We start from the raw sequence: 20,609 nt of genomic DNA, 5'->3' as shown, positions 1-20,609 counted from the left end.
AAACAAACATTTTACAAATAATCTTGATACAGTTATAAGTTTCTGTGAGTAAGTAGGCCTCAAGTTATCTAAAGATAAAGTTGTTATTATTTTCTAATTTAAAAGTAGCCTTCAGATTGGTGGAAATACCTTCCTGTATCTTAAGGCTTTGTGTCTGTCAGTAGACACTAAAATGACGTCACACAATGGACGGTTAATATTGGAATCTCTACTGTCGCTACACGAGTAAAACGTGCGCATGCCATGAATCACGAGAAGCATTATGCACTCTGTAGGCTACAACACAGCATGACATGTGAATTTCAAAAGCAACAAGTAAAAATGTTTGTTACTTTTAATTTTGGTATTATTTACTAACTACTCAGTATTTTGTTTTTTCTAATGAAAACACCCAAACTTTAATACTTTTTATTATAAACGAGAATCCACCACTTAGAATCCTGGTCATCCTTTTCTCAATACTATCTTTTCTAATTCATTTAAATGGGTGATACTTTACTGATAAAACGATTTGCTTTTACGTGCAATGATAGTTGTTCGTTTCTAAAATATTATTTACTGGAAGAAACATTAGAAATTAGTGATTCTAACATAGTAGAAAAGAACTTAAATTCATATATTTGTTTGCAATCGGTATGATTATTTATTAAATAGGTTTTCTTTACATATTTCTCTAAGTATTGTTTTACAGTATTGTTTGTTTAAATGTATTGCAGCACAACGGTTTATTTTCACAGGGATAGAACCGCGCATTTTAATGTTATCAGTTTTCAAATTTAATTCTGAGCCACAGGGAGCATTTTTAGTGCACAAAGTGCTGTTAGTTCAAGATTATATTCTAAATACTAGCAATGTTAAGATATTAATCTGTTGATATGCAGTGCTAAAACAAAAAATAGTCTTGGTTCAACATTTCGTCGAGCATTGGTGTGAAAAGGAAATTTCTCGCGTAATTTAGTTAATTTTAATAAGCTAATGCTGTTTTCTCTTTAGTTGGTGTATCTTTTTCCAATGTTATGTTTCCTTTGTAAGTATTATTCCTTCACTTAATATTATTTTCTAAATCATTAATTTCCATAATCGACATTAAAGAAAAAAGAAGCAACCACATAATTTTGATGGCAATAGCTTCACATTACAGAGGGAACTTCCAATAATAAGAACTTACTACCATGCAACTTGAATGTTGACACACAAGACGAGAACTATTATATTACAGAAGGAGACTTCCAATAATAAGAACTTACTAATATGGAACTTGAATGTTGACACACAAGCCATTAACCGTCTATGTAGACATTTCTCAAATAATGACATTAAACAGGCAACAGGGACACAATACCTTTCACCCATGTGCTAGTAAATAAATTACAATAAAGTGGTTCACTGCACTTTAGTGGAACCCAAGAGACAATGCAAACAATTAGAAGCAAATAATCAATATGAAAACAAATTAATTTGTTCTGCAGTAAAAGTAGTTCGTCACACATGCACTAAAATATTTCAAAAATAACACCAGAAAGATAAAGAAGACCAGGCAAGTGATTGCAGTGCATAAATGGTACACTACTCTTTCATTGTGCATATACCCTGGTAAGCACATATGTATATTGGCTTGCATTTTATCTTTTTTGGTATAGTCCTGTCAATTCCATGACGGAAATATGCGATCCAATTTTCTTCTCGCTTGTAAGAGTACACTACTGTTTTCAAAAGATGAGCTAAAACAGACATCTCAAAATCAGTGCCCCATGTCCCATCAACAGCCATCTGACTCTGCGCAAGATATTGCTCAACGTTGTTATAACCAACGTTGTATCGAGTTAAGTAGTTTTGGTAGCAGTCAGCCCCAATGTCACTTAGTAATTTAGGTATGCTTAGCATGTGAGTAACTATTGCCTCTCTAACCTCAAAATGCTACTCCCCAGAACCATTGAGTATATAAGCCATAACTTGGAAAAGGTAATTTCCATACCTCTAATGCACTTTAAAGATAGAGCATCTGGTAGAGTTAGAATTACGTCTGATCCACCTGATACACGTTGAAATGTCCGCACAAACCTCAGGCCTATCAAATTACAAGCTTCTCTCTGCCATTCCTCATCAACAAGATAATACCTGTAATCAGGTCATTAAGTTATTGGTACAATGGGCATATCAACAACATTTGTTTCACAGTCTTTGTAAGTAGCCGTAGTGGACTCAGCTACTTTGGATTTACCCTTACGCTTCATATTCAAGGAGCCTTTTACTTTTACCATAGCTCGTGGTTTCTTTATAGGTGAAACAGATTTAACAAATGGCTCAGACAATTTTAGTTTTATGGGTGCTTTATTTTCCACAGTTAGGTGATGCTGCAAATTGCCGTTATTGACCTTCTTTAAAGCATCATTGGTCACTGACAGTTCTACATGACACAATTTAGCACATTGTGCAGGTACTGATAATTCCTTGCCAATGCTAGAAGCGCTCTCATGAAAACCCAAGTACAAATATTTGGGCTAAGATGCTCTTATTAAAGTTTGATAATTACAATGAAAACATTCTCAATCACTGAAGTGACATTTTTATAACTAACACCAGCCTTCTTGTTTTGCTGTAGTCCACACTTGATTACAAATTAAACAGATCATCACCTACCTATCTTAATTGCACTGCTCGACACCGAGTTGACACTAATCTTTCTCCTTAACTTACCACTATCTTTTGTACTTTTCCAATCATCAAGTTTAAATGCAATTAACTTGAGCAAAGTTAAACAAATCATCCATTATTATGGTCTTTTGAGCATCAGGAACAGAAATATTCCTGACTGTTTGTTCCTTTTCTATAGTAATAATTTTGTTACATGTAATGCACAAAGTTTCTGTAGTAACACAATGGTTTATCAAAGAAGAAGACATGCTAGTAGAATGGTGCACAATTGCTTGAAAAACATTTCCAGGATCTTATTGACAATGCGCATCAAATGGATCACCAGGCTAGTTACAAATGCTAGTGCAATCTAAAGCTGTGCTATCATCACTTTCTTAGTTTTTGGTCAATTGCTTAATAGATTCATCAGCACACTTGTGGTCCACATAGATACCAACGCCTTTTTCAGTTGTATATCGTTTTGCATAATCATTACAAATTTATATCAATTCATGTAACTGTCAATCAGAAACCCTAGATCAATATGACACTATTGTTTTTAAAATAGGCAGACAGGGTACGTAACTATAATATAATACTTATCTGGAGTGCACGTGAACCTCATACTATCATTGTCCATCATTATATATGCAGTTCGCCACATAACATACGAAACAAATTTCTAAACGTGTATTTCCCTATATAGGCTATTGTAGAGAATAACCTATCAAAGTAGTACTGCATCATCTCGTCTGTTTGTTTATAACATCATTGTTGTAAGCACGCATGCGCATCTCATCCCTCAACAAGTGTTCTCTGTGACGACTGCTTATAATGCCCTATTTTACAGAAATTGTTGTAAATAACCTGTATATTAAATTTTCAATCCATGGCTTACTCTAAGGATACATTTGTGTTGGGGTCAGGTTGGACCCAAGGTGACCCACAACATACACTTTCATTTTTATTTGAGTTTAATTGTGCATTATTATGGTAATCTCATTATATATCATATATAATAACTTGAATATAGGAGTACAATAAAATTTCGACATATTTTGATACGCTGTTTGTATAAGGAAAGGTTTAATACTACTTATTTGTATACTGAGAAACAATGTAATTTTGTAATTTCTTGATTTTTCAACACATTTCCTCTAGAATACATGTATTTTTATATTGTTCACAATGCATGCTAACCCTAATAAAAGTTGTAATGCAATTGGTTTTTGGAATTTCAATCCAGGGTTTACTACAATGTTAATTTTGTATTGGGATCCGATTAGTCCCCAGGTGTTCAAAGATGAGCTGATGAGGGTTAATAATTTTGTTACGCACAGCTTTGCTGCATAAAATGCATTATAGTGTTTTATTAGCACAGCTTGACAATTCATCACTATTGGTAAAACATTTTTTATGTCAAAAAAAGTTTACAATTGTGCTGCATAATTACCAGATTGCTGCTTAATTATCCTGGCTGATTGTGTTGCACAACATTGTCTGTCAGGAACAGCTTTGGACATCTTCTTGTAGATTAACAATACGAGAATGGGTTGAAATTTCTGCCAGTGATAAACATATTCCATCACAAAAGAATCCAATGTTTTTATAGATTGACGCTCTATGTTTATTAAATGAAGACCAGACAGGCTAGTGACTCTGTATGTTACCATACAGCTTTAGTCACAGGTAAAGATTTTGTTTCCAATGTCTGTAACAACATTGTGCAGAGTTAATGTTTTCGATTAGTGCATGATGTTAGCATATTCACTCACCATTATAAACTGGCGTCGGATAACAAAAGCTTTATCTACCACTTGGAATTTTTTATTTACTTTCTCCAATTCATGTTCATGACCATCATTAGACCTTATATTTATGCTATCAATGACAATGGCTTGAACTATGCTATACTTAGTAGAACACAAAGTACCTATTACTCTATTTACTAGTCCAAGAGTCACGACAATATTTCTCCTGAGTATAACTTTGCAGCCAATCTTTTTCCAAGCCATCTGGGAGAGTACTGTCGTTCACTGTAGTTAGAAAGCTTTTGGGGGACTTTTAAACGAAGATGCCCAGTACAATCTACTGTATCTGTAGCCAGCAAACGAATTTCTTCTTCATTAAGATGTTTTAAGCATTTCGTTGTTTAGCTCATCATACACTTGCCTGGGGTAACAGAAACATCGTGTAAATTGGAAGGTCAGAAAATGTTTTTACCACTTCTTTCATTCTTCCTCTTGTGATGTCATAATTGAGACACAACTTACGCTTTTCCAACATTCTGAGTTCATAATTAGTAATATGACTAAAACGATTTTTGGATAGTATAGAAACAAATCCTTTCTCTTCTTTCTGTCCCATACTTATCAGCAACTAATTATTGGAAAACAAATTTCTCCATACATTTATAGTGCCCATACATCTGGTGTGCTTTCAAGCAGCCTCTGGTGAGAGTGGAATATATACTGGACCTTCAAACACTGGTGGTATCTGTAAAAGATCCCCTAAAAGAAATAGGTTTCGTCGACCAAACCATCCATTATAAGCTTTTCCAACTTGAAAAATCTCTGTATGGTGAATATGTATGTACACTAAAGTTCAATTACTGGCCATGTATATCTCGTCAGTGATGAGTAATGTAACATTATGCAAGTTGTCATGCACAATTTTCAGGGCATCATCAGACATGAGCCAATATTGTGGTATCTTTCCATGTTCCATTGGCAGCATCAGCAGTCGGCGAATAGTTAACTCATTAATATTAAATGCAGCAATACCTAGGGGTGCTGCAATGACAATATCCTTACAATTTGCTAATTGAATCCATGCTTTAACAATGTTTATTTAAAAACTCTTCGCAGTACTGTCAGACCCGTGAACAAAAAACCTAAGCATTTCGGTATTTCAATTTGAATCATCACTTCTATATTCCAATCATTTCATTCACATCTACTTTCTCACCATGGTGAATAAAATCTTGAAATTCTGCCATAACATCGTGTGCCTCAGTAGCAGCATAGTGCAATGGACTACCAGCAAAAGGATCACTGCTTTGCCGTTATTCAGCTTCCATCACTACTCGACGTTCTTATGAAACAATTGGTCTTGATATTTCAAACCATCCAACAAGTATTAAATGTCTTGGAGTAAATGGAACAGTCTCTCATTAAGCTATCGCATTCTCTCCAGGGGTTAAACGACAAGAGCATGGAATAGAAGTATTTCTCTGGTTCTAGCTGTGGGTTAAATCTGTAATGGTTGATTATGTATGATTGTATCATTAAAAAATAGCAATCAAGCATAAGATAGAATATAACATTATCACTGGGCTGCTTCTTCAAAATGTTGTACTAAGGTAAAGAATCATATAAATTAGTATCCTTAAGCTCGGGTGGTCTGTTGGGATAATAAGTATCAATCAAGGAAGGATACAGTAGATCATCAGCATCCTCAGACAACCCAGTTATAATGTGGTGCTCCTTAACTATACAAGTGTGAACTATGTTTACATCAACCCATCATAACTCAGTACCTGGATCTGTGCTATTCAGTGGTATACCCAATAATGTGTCACCAGCTTCCAGAGCACCACATTTTCGATTAGAAAGGCTCCTTAATGCAACATTCCATAAACGAATAGCTAGTAGTTTGGTGGAGGTTAACTCAGTAAATACAGTATTGCCACAACTTTTTTCTGCTTTAGTTGTGTACTTTGTGATATATCAATTCAGAATCGTTGACTTCTCTCCTACAAATTATAGATCTATATTACCCTCCCAAGCTAACAACACTGCAGGGTTGTAGTCATTTATCATATGCTCATTATTTTTATCTGGAAGATCGTAAGGAATTGGCAATCAATGCTTTCCTTCCAACTATCAATTCAACATCACTATGAAGATATAGTTTTCCATTTCAGATCTTGGGAAACCAAATCGACAAACTATCATAATATCAGATTTGGTTTTCTTTGACCTTGAGCAGAAATTGTTGCAGCAGTGAAACTGGTATTTTTATACTTTTTCATGTAAGCTTGGACATAAGCTTTGATGTGGAATCTTGAAAGTAACATATTTCAAAATAAATGCGACAACTTCTTCATCTATGTTTTCCCTAATCACAGGAACACCATTTATCCAAAGCTGTAAGTGAAAATGTTGTAATCCAGGTCCTTGATATTCTCGTTTCCAAAAATACTGGGTGATTGTGCTAATAGGAGCATCAGTTGATGTAAGGAATTCTAAGATTTCTTTAAACTTGTTATCAATAAATTAAGATTGTTTGTTTGTTTGAAGTTAAGCACAAAGCTACACAATGACCTATCTGTGCTCTGCCCTAATTTCTAGCATTGTAAGTCCGTAGACATACCACTGTGCCATTGGGGGCATAAATATAGAAACTGATATTGGATAACTGCAACCAATGAACTAGTGGTTAGAGGAGCCAGTTCAGAAGGATTCATTTTACATAAATATTCGCCCAAATCATCCCACATCCACTCAACAGGTAAGAAACGAAGTAGCTGGATTATAATGCAGAGTCATTGCATTTAGGTCGTTTCGCTGTCGTCATTAGTACTTTTGACTGTTTCGTAAACGAGTAAATATACTGGTCAAATTCCCTTCAAGCTCTTTATTTTCTAATATTTGTAAGTACCATCCAGCAATCAACTTCTCATGCAGGCGAATAACTTGTAATTTGTGAAAGATATCACTGTTTAGCTGATGTATGATGGCAATGATAAAAATGGTAGAACATAAATTTCTGATATAATTGAAATCAAGCAATGTGTGATTGCTTTCTAGTTTCAACATGACATTCCAATTCTGTGCCTCATTTTCTTATCCTTCATTCCAAGTCCAATCTGTATGATCTTTCTGGGATGCAGGACCAGAGCATTACAGCTCTAAGACAGAAATATGTTCATAAAAGTTGGACATTTGAGCCAACCAGGACCCTGTTAATTGTTTCCCTTTTTATGCTCCAGCCAATATCAAAGCAGGTTATATGAGTTTCTTTGTTTCACAATATATTCTAAATCAGCTTCAGTGTTTCAACTGTTATCGGCATGGCCATTCCAAGACTGTCTTTCGTTGAACTCCTTCCTTGATTTACTGTAACAGCAAAGATTACGGTGGCAGTTACTGTGAAGTACATCAATTGCGTGTTAAGGTTCAGGACTCATACCTCTCTTATTCATGTTCATGCTCCAAGTGTAAGTGAAGTGAAGGAAGTGCAGCATTGAATAATATAACTTACATTGAGACAGTTTTCGTTGGTCAGGAAAGACTATTTGCGTGACGTGTTCAGGGGAGTGGTTCTTCTTGTTAGCTACCCTCAGATTACAGCATATCTTCAAAGTAACAGATGGATAGGACAGAGAGAGAAACTATTAAATCAATGGCAGAAAATAGTTATCATGACAAAGAATATGCCATAACTGCAAAATGGAGAGGTTCTGACTCTGTGTTAGAAATCTCCCCATCTCTTTTGTTAAGTGTATCCATTAAAATAACCAAGAGGGCAGCTGAGAAGGTACACCATGAAGTACGGCTTGACTTATATCTTTCTCCTAGTGGCAAATAAAGTGTAAAAGTATGTCATCAGAAAAAGTAACAGGAATGGTTACCCTAGTAATCTTTAAGTTTGGCCATAGAAGAAATATAAGCTGCAATAATTTCCCATCATTTTGAGAAAGAATAACTGCAGTCAGTTCTATCTAATTTGCATATATCTACGGATGTTGAAGAACTCTAATTGGAATTCCTATGTACCATCTGAAAAATCTTAGGACAATTTTTACACACTCCCTCTCCGTGGTAGACCCCTTTCTGTCAAATAGCATATTGGTCACAGAAATTAGTCTAAGGTGTCTTATACAAATACCTTATTCTTGCCTATCTTATAAACTTTTGGAATGCTAAAGCCTAAGATTAATAGATCAACCATCAGAGTAAGAAGGAATCTTGGATCAAGGCTACTTACGGCACTTCTTCAAAAATTTGTTCTAAGATGGTCTGGGAAAAAATTGTTCAATGGCGACTACATCTATCTTCCCTTTATGGTCTTGCAGCCCAATGAACAAGATGTAACTGATTTACGTTGAATTAACAACATCGCTAAAAAGCATTTTCCCATAATTGACTTAACAACATCGCTAAAAAGTATTTTCCTATAACTATTGTACTTTCACTGGTTTCCATGTGTTCTTGGCAATCGAATGACATGCTAAATGAATTCCATTTAGTTCTGGTCTAATTATTTGATAGATTTCGGCGAACATTAACATTTATGGAACTCATTTATGCATGTGTATGCGTATCACAGTGTCAAATGGTTTGACTTTAGCCCATCCTCTAGTTCTTTTCAACCAGATCTGGCTAGAGGAGATATATTTTAGCAATATCGATGTTTTATTGTTATTTCTTTATTCAAAATATTCCAAGATTGCATACAATTATAGAACCATTGCTTTGACTAGTTGTCTGTGTAAAGTTCTTGAGAAAAGGATAGTTAATTTTCCTCTTTTTGTAATTAATCTAATCAAACAACTTCATTTACAACACGTAGTGTAGCATTTGCATATGGATATCCGTCAACTTAGGCTTTCAGAATAATAATAATAACATTCTATCTAAATGTTTCGATCATCAGAATGCATGTGATACTGTACGTAGGTACAGTACCCTACGTGGTCTGTTGAACATGAATTTTATAGGCCATTTTTGTCACAATCTTCTTAGCAACGGATCGTTTGGAGTTAATATGCGATCAAGTTTGCCATCGCTGTTTTATTCTGAAAAACAATAAAGAATATTTATCCGAAATTTGTTTTTAAATTCAATTGAAACTTATGATACAATAATAAAACTAACCGTGATATTTAAAAATGTTTTTTTTTGCAAAAACAACATCAGAATATATGATTGTATTTTTAATATTCTGATCTTACGAAATTCCACAATACCTAAGGTAACATATGCTATTTTGCTTGTATTTCAGAGTAGATTATGGACAGCAACCTTATATGTGGCCCAAAGTATCACTATGGCTATCAGTGCGATTTTGGCAGACTATATGAGATCAAGAAAATGTATGAATATAACAGATATTCGAAAACTCCTTCAATCAATTGGTAAGTAAATCGGTAAAAACATTATATTTCAACTTAAATTGATTATTTTATTTTAGTGTTTTCTTCAATTTGATGTTTACAACTTCAGCTTGTAAAGCATGTAGTGCTTTATCCTAACACCCTTGAAATTCGATCTACATTCATCTTGTTAAGCATTTGTATATGCATTTAATTTTTATCTTGAGCTCATTATAAATTACTAATTACTACATTATAAAGTACGTATTTAAAAAAAAATTAACATACTCACATTTATTTTAGCTATATTGGGATCGACATTGTGTTTTGTAGCTATTGCTCACGTGGGATGTAACTACTACACCGCCATCTTCGTGCTGATCTTGGAAACCAGTTTTTACGGATTTACATCAGGTGGTGATGGTCCTATGGCGGCTGACATAGCTCCAGATTTTGCTGGTACTGATTGTTTTAAATTTATTCAATTTGCTGGCACTTATATATTAATAAAGACATTTTACAACACGTTTGTAAGAATACATATTCTTTAGGTATATAGTTTGTATATCCATTTTAAAATCCTCATAAAGCAAAGGCAGGTAGCTATTTTGACAATATCTCTTTTAGAGTTTTTACTACGTGTTTTCATATACGTTTTTAAATTATTAAAACAAAATATAAGTGCAAACGATGTTTCGAGTATTTAACACTATGAATTTGTATAAGTAATGATATCTAAACAATTTTGTCAATTTCTATTAATACAGTTTTTCAAATATATCTTTTATTTTTGATTTTGGAAGAGTTCAAGCGCAATAGTGATATGTTTCTTTATTCAAGGGAATGCCTGCCAGTGAATTCCATCTCTGCATACAAGTATTGTATATATTTAGTCAGACTCTCTAAAGTGGAGGCGTGGAAGTTGGGAAAGAGGATAAAATGGGTTTTCCTGTGCATAACGCCGGTTACGAGTTAACAGATTTTCAGTAAATGGAATAAACTGCCAGAAGTCTTGAAATTAGAGAAACTAATTATAACTCATTTGTTTTCCTCTTCAATGCCTAAGCAATTTCGAAGTCCTTTAAGAACACCTGAAGATAACGAACAAGATGTTTGTATTATAACATCTCAATCATGTGAAACATTATGTAGGTGAAACCGAAAGTAGTACAGACACGAAAGTTTCTGAATACAGAAAAAAACATTCCAATACCAATTTTTTTTATATGAGAGATTATGACCATCAAATCGGTTAGTAACCAACAATGATTTTGTACAAAATAGATAACTAAACAATAACAACAATCGTCAGAAGAAGCCTAATCACACTCCTGCATAATTTCAAGCTTAACAGCTTTCTAACCAATTGTGTAATTAAAATAATTCGAAATTATATGGTCACATTGGCGTTGTTGACCTGTTTTCCTGCCAGATACCAACATGAAATTTAAAAAGACTTTTCAATGACAGAGTCTAAATTAGATTATTTAATGTTCAGACTTTTCACTCTTCTCCACATGACTAAGCAGAGTTTGATATGATCGCTTAGGTGTGTGATATCTCATGGCTCTATAATGGTGTATTTATCTACAGATTTTAACAAAATGTCAAAAATGGATCTCAATATTCTCACTTTTGTTCCTCTATCATGTCGAATACAATTATGTGGTTCATTCTGTTGGATAGCATTTTCTAAGTGTATTGTATACACTATAAAAACTGTAGTAAACATTAATCTAATTACTGGCTTTGGATCCAACCAAATAGATTTGCTACTTAGTTAAACCAGCTTAAGTTGTATATTAACCTAAGAAATGGTTCTTCGTTGAACTGAGTAGTTCAGTTATAAATGTTTAGTTCAGTATTGTATTAGTAATTCCACGTTTTAATCAAATATATCGTACAGGTATCCAATCAAGTTCAGGTTCGTTTCAACATTTTAGCAGAAAAGCTTATAGAAAACTCTAGAATTGTAATCCACGCTGCTTCTCAAGGTAGGTAAATTTTGTACGAACGTTTTTCGAAAAATATAACGTAGTATATTTTATACGGGAATTTTCTTACAGGATAATGGATTATAAACAGGTTTTCTTTGTTACAGGTACAGTTGTAGGAGTCATGCACACCATCATTGAAACTGCAGGTGTATTGGCACCTCTCGCGGTAGGACTATTGACACAACACAATGTAAGTAAGGATTGTTCTTGTGCTTATTGAATGTATATTTGACTATATCGAAGAATGATTGGTAGAACTATATGTATGATTATACGATTACAAGACTTACTAGTTTACATGTTATTACGGTAATTTAACTAATTATATTAAGTGTCGCTGAATTTGACTGTTAATGGTATAAATGCTGTGATGAATGTTTGATGGTTAATAGTAATGGAGTTGCTATGGTTGTCTGGTATTTCTGATTTAAAGGAATGTTTTAACCATACCGAAGGTACTCTCGATATAACTCAAAAACCTACTTGGTGAAAAATTAGTTGGCATATATCATAGTTACAGTATAGATAAGAATCAAGATAAAAATCGGTAGAAGGGCAAAGCTTTTAACAATGTGATGGTTAAGAGCGAAACGAAAACAATTCAGGTATGTAAGAAAAGACTGTGTAAGTAAGAATGACAAAAATGCCTTATTTAATGTATTTGGATATTTCAGCACACTTAAAATAACAGTCGTGGTAACCAGACCAAAACACTTCCGTTCTCCACGCAATTCGGGATATGATTGACCATTGGACTGACAACAGTAAATTCATATTTCAGTCATCATATTTATATTTTAGATAAATCATCCACATTCACATTTGTGTTATTTTCACATGTGTCTTGAAACTGTGCTTAAGAAGTTCATCTGCATCAAAAGTATTGAAATCTTTGAAAATAATGGAACTGATAAGCTGAGTGAACTAAACCCCGGGGGATGCTGTCTCAAAACCAAAAAATAAATAATAAAACTCAGTTTGATGATATAATTTTAGCTATGCTAATGAACATGTTCTAAGTATTTTTACCAGATCGATTTAACAAAACGTTAACTAAGAAAGATATTGATGATATGAATGAAATACAATTTCCTTTCTTATTTTATAAAGGAATGAAAGATTGTGGAAATATTAAAATAACTTATATCATTGAATTTAGGATGGATGTTGTTTAACAATAAATTTAATTCAAACTTTTTATTAACCTAATTTTTGTATTTTTTATATTATTTGGATTTCTTCTTAAATAGCTAATTTCACTAATCTGAACCTAAGATGTTAATCTTAATGAAACACAATGTATTTACTACTGGTGATCATGCGTAACTTGGCGGAATTCGATTAATAGCTTTGAAACTCGGGCTTGCAGACCACGATATGTTCTTCAGATTGATATGTTAAATATTATGTAGATTGTGTAGTGTTAGTGTGGTTGAGGAAGGATGATTTATTATTGTTTGTCATTGTATAACCAAAATCCAAATACCATACCAGAGTAAAAATAATGAGTACTTTCAGAAAGTTTTACTTAGTAGCAGGTTTTAATGTAATGTAATAAGCAACATTATTTAAGAACAAAATGAAAACTTAACTATTAAGTAGTGTAATAGAGTAATGAACTATCCCTGTTATTGACGAACATGCTTGTGTACTGTGACATTCATGTCTGTGCCAGTTACCGTAGACTCTACGAATACGATTATATATTGTGACGGTGTGGGATTATAATGTATTTACAAACGTTATTGATGTTTTATCAGCAGGTATAATTCCCCGTATGAAGTGTCCAGTATGTATAATTAAAATGCGCCACTAACATCCTGAGATCTCGTGAACAATCGAAACTTGAATAAACTTGAAAATGGCATAGATAATTTGATATATCTATAAATATACAGTCACATTAGCAAAAGATATATATTAATAGAAGGTATTAATACTATAGCATCAGGTCACCATATAAATGAAAGCAATCAAGAAATGTAATGGTCGTACCTGATTGATGGTAGAGAGTTAATAGTAGTGGATATATAATGTTTCTGGATCACCTAATGACGAGTGATCATTAAGATTCTAATCTTAAGTTAATAAAAAAAAATTAAATAAATGGAAGCACTAAAAAACTGAAACGCTATTGGTGAATATGTGGTAAAAAAGCAAAAACAAATACAAAAATTAATAAAAGAATTAAAAGAAAAAATAATTAGATATTTAGGAAGAAAATAATCATTTGAAGATTTTATCAAATCACACATCGAAAAATTTCAAGTCTTGAGAGGTACACTTAAAGATGTAAAAAATAAGTGGCGAAGGATTAATTGTGCATTAGTCCAACTAACTGATACATTATTAGCAGGAAATACTACTGAAGTTATACAATCAAATTGTTGGTTTATTAGACGTATTACTTAAAGAAAGAGTTATGCCAAAGAATATTACAGAAGATTTGTAATTAACGAACACTTATCATTATAGTATATCGAGGAGTATTTAGAGAAAAACTTAGTTGTATATCGGAAACGTTATAAATTCTATTCTGATATCAATATAGTTATGACAAGTTTCGTATTTTAATTCAGTGCTTCTGGCTTAGCAGCGTTTGCTATTGATCTTTTAACAGCATTAAGTTTAGGAGTTGGTATCATTGAAGTAATAGGGATATAATGTTAATAAATACTAATGTTAAGTTAAAATTACTGAGTGAATATGATATGATCTTAATGCTTTAGAAAGGAATTCGTGAAGGTATACTGCAGTGTTGTAAAAGATCTAGCAAAGCAAATAAGAAATACTTGAAAGATTATGATCGTGATAAAGAACATATTTATTTAGCTTATCTAGATTCTAATAACCTATATGGATGGCCAATGAGTCAATATTTACCCTGTGGAGCATTTTAATAGTCATAGAAATATTGATATAATGATGATTCTGAAATAGGATATATTTTAGAAGTAGATTTAGAATATTCAAAATAACTACATTAAAATCATTCAGCAAACAGAATAAAGACCAAAAAAATAAAATTAATGACAACTTTATATGATAATATAAAGATACCACCATAAAAATCTGAAATAATATTTATCATTAGGAATGAAGCTAAAGAAAATCCGAAGAATGTTAGAGTTCAAGCAATCTGATCGGCTTAAAAAATATATTGATGTAAATATACAAATGAGAACTAGGGATAGTAATGATTTTGATAAAGGTTTTATAAATTGTTAAACAATTCTTTATTTGGAAACACTATGGAAAATATTATAAAATGAGTTGATATAAGCTGTATTCTGATCCAAGCAAAGTTGAAAAATTAATTGTTAATCGAAACATTGAGGATAGAATAATATATACAGAAACGTTATCAAGTATTCATATGAATAAAACAAAAATAAAATTCAATAAACCACTTTGTGTTGGTATGAGCATTCTAGATCTTACGAAAACATTTATGTATGATTTCCACTATGAATTCATGAAACCAAAGTATGATGACGACTTGAAGTTATTATACCAAGATACTGATTCATATATTTACGAGGTAAAAAGAAACGACCTGTAGAAGGATGAAAAAGAAAATATTGATTTATTTGATATTTCAGATATCCGTAAGCAATTCTTATCACCTTCCGTTAGTAAACAAAAATTTTGTGGTAAAATGAAAGAGGTTTGTTTGTTTTTAATTATGCACAAAGCTACACAAGGGCTATCTGTGCTCTGCCAATCACCGGGTATCGAAACCCGGTTTCTAGCGTTGTAAGTCCGCAGACATACCGCTGTGCCACTGGGGGGCAAATGAAAGAGGAGAATAATAGAAAAATAATGAGTGAATTTGTAGAGCTTAGCTCTAAAATGTATTTTTTACAAATAAAAGATGATAAAATCTGTAAGAAGTCTAAAGGTATAAATAAATGTGTTGTTAAAACAGATTTACATTCGATGAACGTAAATAATGTTTATTTGGTCAGAAAGAAAGATGTAAAACTATGAATCTAATAAGAAGTAAAAAAACATGAAATTTACTCTTTTTCAAGTTAATATGAAAGTATTGAGCTCGAATGATGATCAAAGTTTATTTAGTCTTCCTGCATTTTCAATCATTTCTTCAATTAAATCGGATTTATTAATTAACTCAGATGGTAATACAAGTTTTTGTTGCCCTAAAAATGAAACATCTGAACCTCCATTTAAATCAATCCTCTAACATATTTTATGTTTTTTTATATAACTCATCTATATTATATTCACAACTAAAAAGAATACAACGTTAAAATCATTACAGAATAACATTGTATTCCTTTTAATTGTAAGTAGATGTTTTACGCAAGTGTCGTTTTAAACTATTCAATTTAGATTCTTCTTCTATAGCTAATTTTGGTTCTTCTATAGGAATAACTTGAGATTCCATTTTTTTTCAATTACTGTTAATGATTTCTTGTATCTTACTTACTAACAACTTCTACTTCTTTCTTATTTGTTTTGTTTTGATAGTTATTTTAATTTATTTGATATCTTTTTGTCTTTTTCACCGATCATTTATTTATAGTTAAGAACTTCAAGTTAAAGTTCACCTTATACTTATCCATCTTATAGTTAAATAAATCATAACTATTAAAGATTAGACAGAACCAGAAGAGTTTGAAGATCCTAATCAAAATCCTTTATTACCTAAACATTCGTTTAGACTTTTAAATTTTAATTCTTTACCCATCTGGTTGCAGAAAGTGAAATCTATTGTTAAACCTAATCTATGATCAATTAAACTATGATAATTTATGCCTGTGTACAAAAGATATAGGTGAGCTTAAATATGTAAAATTACAAGAGAAATTTACAATCTTTGATGATATAGATGGAGATGTTTTACAATCTGTCAGTAATAAAAATGTTATAGAATTATATAAAAAAATATAAGAAAGAAACATTATTCTCTAATAACTTAGAATATATGATGGGTGTTTATAGCTTAGATCCAGTGACTAAAAATTACTGAAAAAATGTTTTCTGTGACTATTCCTGATATTTTTGATAATTAATTCGATAAATATAAATACAGATAAGGAATAAAAATGATAATTCCACAAAAGCATGTAGATTTCGTTCACGTTTGAAGTGACAGACCTTACTTAAACAGTCAAACTATTCCTTTTCTATTTGACATCTTTGAAAATTCTCCTACAAAAACAGATGAGCGAAGTAATACACCCAGAGTATTACTTATCCCTTCTATGGCTATTGATATGGAGACTGTTTTATTAATGCACCGAAATTTGTAAGATCAAAATAACCTATTTAATGAAAGAAGACTATCTCTACATAGTAATTTCGTAAAGGCTTTAATGAAACGATCCTGTATGAAGTAGTTTTAGGAAGACGATACGAAGCCTTATTCAAAGTCCTTACACTCTGTTTAGTCAGGATCCTAGCAATCTATTATGGCTTACTTGATACTCCATGATGCTTGACGGTAAACCAAAAGATCGATGTAGACAAAACAATGTTTATACATAGAATACGCGTATTGAGTGCTAAATGCGCCAGACGTAACCTGTATTTGATTTTTTGCCGCGAAGAATTGTCACGTGAAATTCACTAGTTCCTGGTTTTTGTCTCTAAAATATAAAATTCACTGACTCTCCAGGTGAGTGTAGATACAGCTGTTGTCTTATTACTGCTTATAGTATAAGTACCGCATTTGCATTATTGCTGTTAGTACCACTATTGTTTTGTTACTGTTGATAATTGTGACAGATTTGCTAAATAGGTTCAGTTTGCTTTTGTTTTCAAACTATAAATCTTTGTGTTTCAACAAGATTGTTGTTTCTAGTTTTAAAGTTTATTTTTCAATAAAATCCTACTGTATGTGAGTATTTAATCTGAAGATAGATGTTACATATGATAATTGTAACAATACTAAACAGGCCAGTATGCAGCAGTGGAGGAAGGTGTTCTACCTAGTTGGAGGGATTAATGTCGCTGGTACTTTGCTGTTTGTGTTGTTTTCTACTGCGGAACCCGAGCCATGGGCTGTAGAATATAAAGAATACCAGGAGTTGAAAATCGTCCTCAGCAAGGAAGATGGCAGTAGTGAAGAGGACTAAATTCAACAACAAACACTTAAATCTTCGAAATTCTGAAAGTTTCTGTAGAAACACACACTTGGCTATTTTGTTCAATGCAAAGTATAGTTAGTATCATGCTCTGTCTTAGACTGCATTAACTGCAAATCATGTAATCATCAATTAAGATTGCAAATATTCTGTAAGATTCTGGTAAAACTTTTCGTTAGGAAATTTGCTATTGCTTCATGGTATAGTTTAATAGGGAAAGTTTGTCATATTCCTCCGTTTTAGTTTCATGTCGGATGAGTTAAGAGAGAGTATATTGGGATTTTAGTAGCATGCAATTTCTGTGTTTTAACCTTTTTTATTCTCAACAACGTAAATAAAGTTTATTGACGATATATATATTTGTTTATTTTGGCTATTTCGTAACCTTTTCTCCAATTTTTAAAGTACCAGTCTCCTAAAAAAACGTTAACCAATAATGCAGTATCCAAACAAATAGTTTGCAGAAACACAATTCGCTAATATAATAATAGGTAGCCAAACAACGATTTATAAGCGTAAGGCAAAGTTTTGTTGATGGTGTAACATACTACATGAAGGAGACAGACCGATGTTTTGTCGAAACATGTAATATGTTACACCAACAATAAAACTTTTCCTTATGCTTATAATATGTTGTTTATCTACTTATTATTGTTCAAACAAATGTAGACGTGTGCAAATATTTTGGTCAAAGTTGAGCAGTTTTTGTTGAATACCTTTGCACAAGTGGCTTATATTTAGACCAAATTTGTTACCTAATTGTAGATTGTAAAACTCTTTAAGTGAATCAATTTGAAAAAAATCTATTAAAGTAAAGCATGTTTTTCTATCAAATAACCTTTCAGTATTTTGAGTGTAAGGGTAAGAAAGAATATATTCAATCAAAATTGAATATTTTATATCTCATATATTTATTAATGGATTGCCTTGAAATCTGGTATGTGAAGTAAGGGTCCAGTAGAGCACAACCATTTAAAATATGTGACAGTTTGCATTTCTACAGTTCGAGCTCCAGAAACTGAAAAATTGATAAACTATCACTCCTGAAACACATACAACATGTCCTGCAGGTTGTTTTGGCCACACGACACACTACTGTGTATCTTGATGTTACACACAAATCCTATTAAACATAATGGTGACAATGCTTTTGCACAAGTATTTATGATATTGATGTTTTACATGTTTGTACAAGCTTAATTGAAAATATCTAAATAAACAATGTGTGATGATATATAGTAAAGTGAAAAATTAAATACAAATAAAAGTCCATTGATAACACTTTTGACATAACTTTCCTGTTAAGTAATGATAATGAAGTAATGTATCTGACTGACTACTCATTAAGCACAGTAGTGCTTATTATGTATGCATGGGCAAAAAAGAAATGGCTGCCGCATTTAATCTATTAGTCTACGATGCTTACTAATAACTGCTAAAGTTGACTTATAGCCTTATTTGAGCATCTAATTTCCATTATCGAGTGTTTCACTGGCTGTATAACAGTAATACTATTCTATTCTTCTACCTAATGAATATTTGTAGGGAAATGATATAAAAGGAAAACTACTACTTAGCAGTGAGTTCAGTTTATAAGCATATACTATTTCCGTGTTTCATAAATAACAGTTTCATTTCTGGTCGCTAGATGACAGCACAAATTGTTCTTATATAATGACAGTTTTTGAATTTTCACCACGATATTACTACTAGAGTATTTAATTTTAGTTTGGGAGTAAATTTCAAGCACATTATGTCTTAATACACCGTATATATGAAAAAACGTTTTCTACTATTATGGAATTAATTCTAATGGAAATTACTTCATTTAATAAGAGTTAGTTTCAAAAAGTCTTTTTATATTATAACAGTAAAATTTAGTTAGGTTTACATCTTAATGTGAGAATCAATTTGGAAGAAACTACACTCTAGCACGAGAGTAAACGTAACATAAGTTACGTATCTATAATAATAAAAGGGCGTGTCTGTGTGTGTGACCGCCATAACCTGAAATTTTGCACAGATACTAAGTGGACCCTGAGAGTGTGCACCTGGGTATTATTACTTATCCATGTTCTTGCGCGCGTGCATGTGCGCATTGTTTTATGAGGCAAGATAGGAAAAAAAACACATAGAAAAGAAAAGGTGACCACCATATCTCCAAGAGGAAAGAGCCTAGAAACCTGAAATTTTGCACCCATACTAAGTAAACCCTGACGGTGCGTGCATAATGAGGGAAGCTAGAGAAAAACCCTATAGAAATGATTTGATACCTTATATTATACATAGAAATCACAGACAGTCAGACAGACACGCACGTGTGTGCGCGCATCGTTTTATTTCTATTATTATGTTTTTTAGGCAAGTTAGCGAAAAACCAACTAGAAAATAAGTGTGAATATTGTTATCAAGGTTTTATAAATGAATGAAATTCTCTGAGGTACTATCAACTCAAAAATAATCAAAAACATCAGTAGGAACTTTTCGGTGCACTAACAATATCTTCTTAGTTTCCAAGTCAGTGAATATTATTTCTCTCAACAATAGCAGAATCGACTTTTTGTGTAACAGTGACAGTTTTTTTCCCAAAACCATGATTATACTGTTTCTTTTAACAATAGCAGTACAACGTTTTTGGTGCATCAGTGACACTTTCTTAGCTATCTAATAATGACTATAGTTTTTCTTAATAACATTCAGCATGAATTTTTGATTTATCAATGGCATTTTTGTTTTGGTTACCAAATCAGTGTACACTGTTTTTTCAAT

At 32.3% G+C, this 20,609-nt stretch overlaps 1 protein-coding gene across 2 annotated transcripts in view; it reads left to right on the top strand.

Moving 5' to 3' along the window:
• Positions 1–18,131, top strand: part of LOC106470956 (sialin-like) — a 33,107-nt gene extending 14,976 nt beyond the window's left edge. Inside the window, exons 6-9 of one of the 2 annotated variants that reach the window (XM_022399597.1) lie at positions 9,643–9,775; positions 10,067–10,192; positions 11,835–11,920; positions 17,652–18,131. In XM_022399597.1, coding sequence (XP_022255305.1) covers positions 9,643–9,775; positions 10,067–10,192; positions 11,835–11,920; positions 17,652–17,831 — 525 coding nt within the window. In that variant the 3' untranslated portion in view covers positions 17,832–18,131. Of the gene's footprint in view, positions 1–9,642; positions 9,776–10,036; positions 10,193–11,834; positions 11,921–17,651 lie in introns of both variants that reach the window. The other variant, XM_022399596.1, reaches the window with a different exon arrangement.
• The last annotated feature ends 2,478 nt before the right edge of the window (positions 18,132–20,609 follow it).

Source organism: Limulus polyphemus, unplaced genomic scaffold, assembly GCF_000517525.1.
Source record: "Limulus polyphemus unplaced genomic scaffold, Limulus_polyphemus-2.1.2 Scaffold4321, whole genome shotgun sequence".
Classification (NCBI taxonomy): domain Eukaryota; kingdom Metazoa; phylum Arthropoda; class Merostomata; order Xiphosura; family Limulidae; genus Limulus; species Limulus polyphemus.
This window is presented reverse-complemented; position numbering and strand designations above follow the sequence as displayed.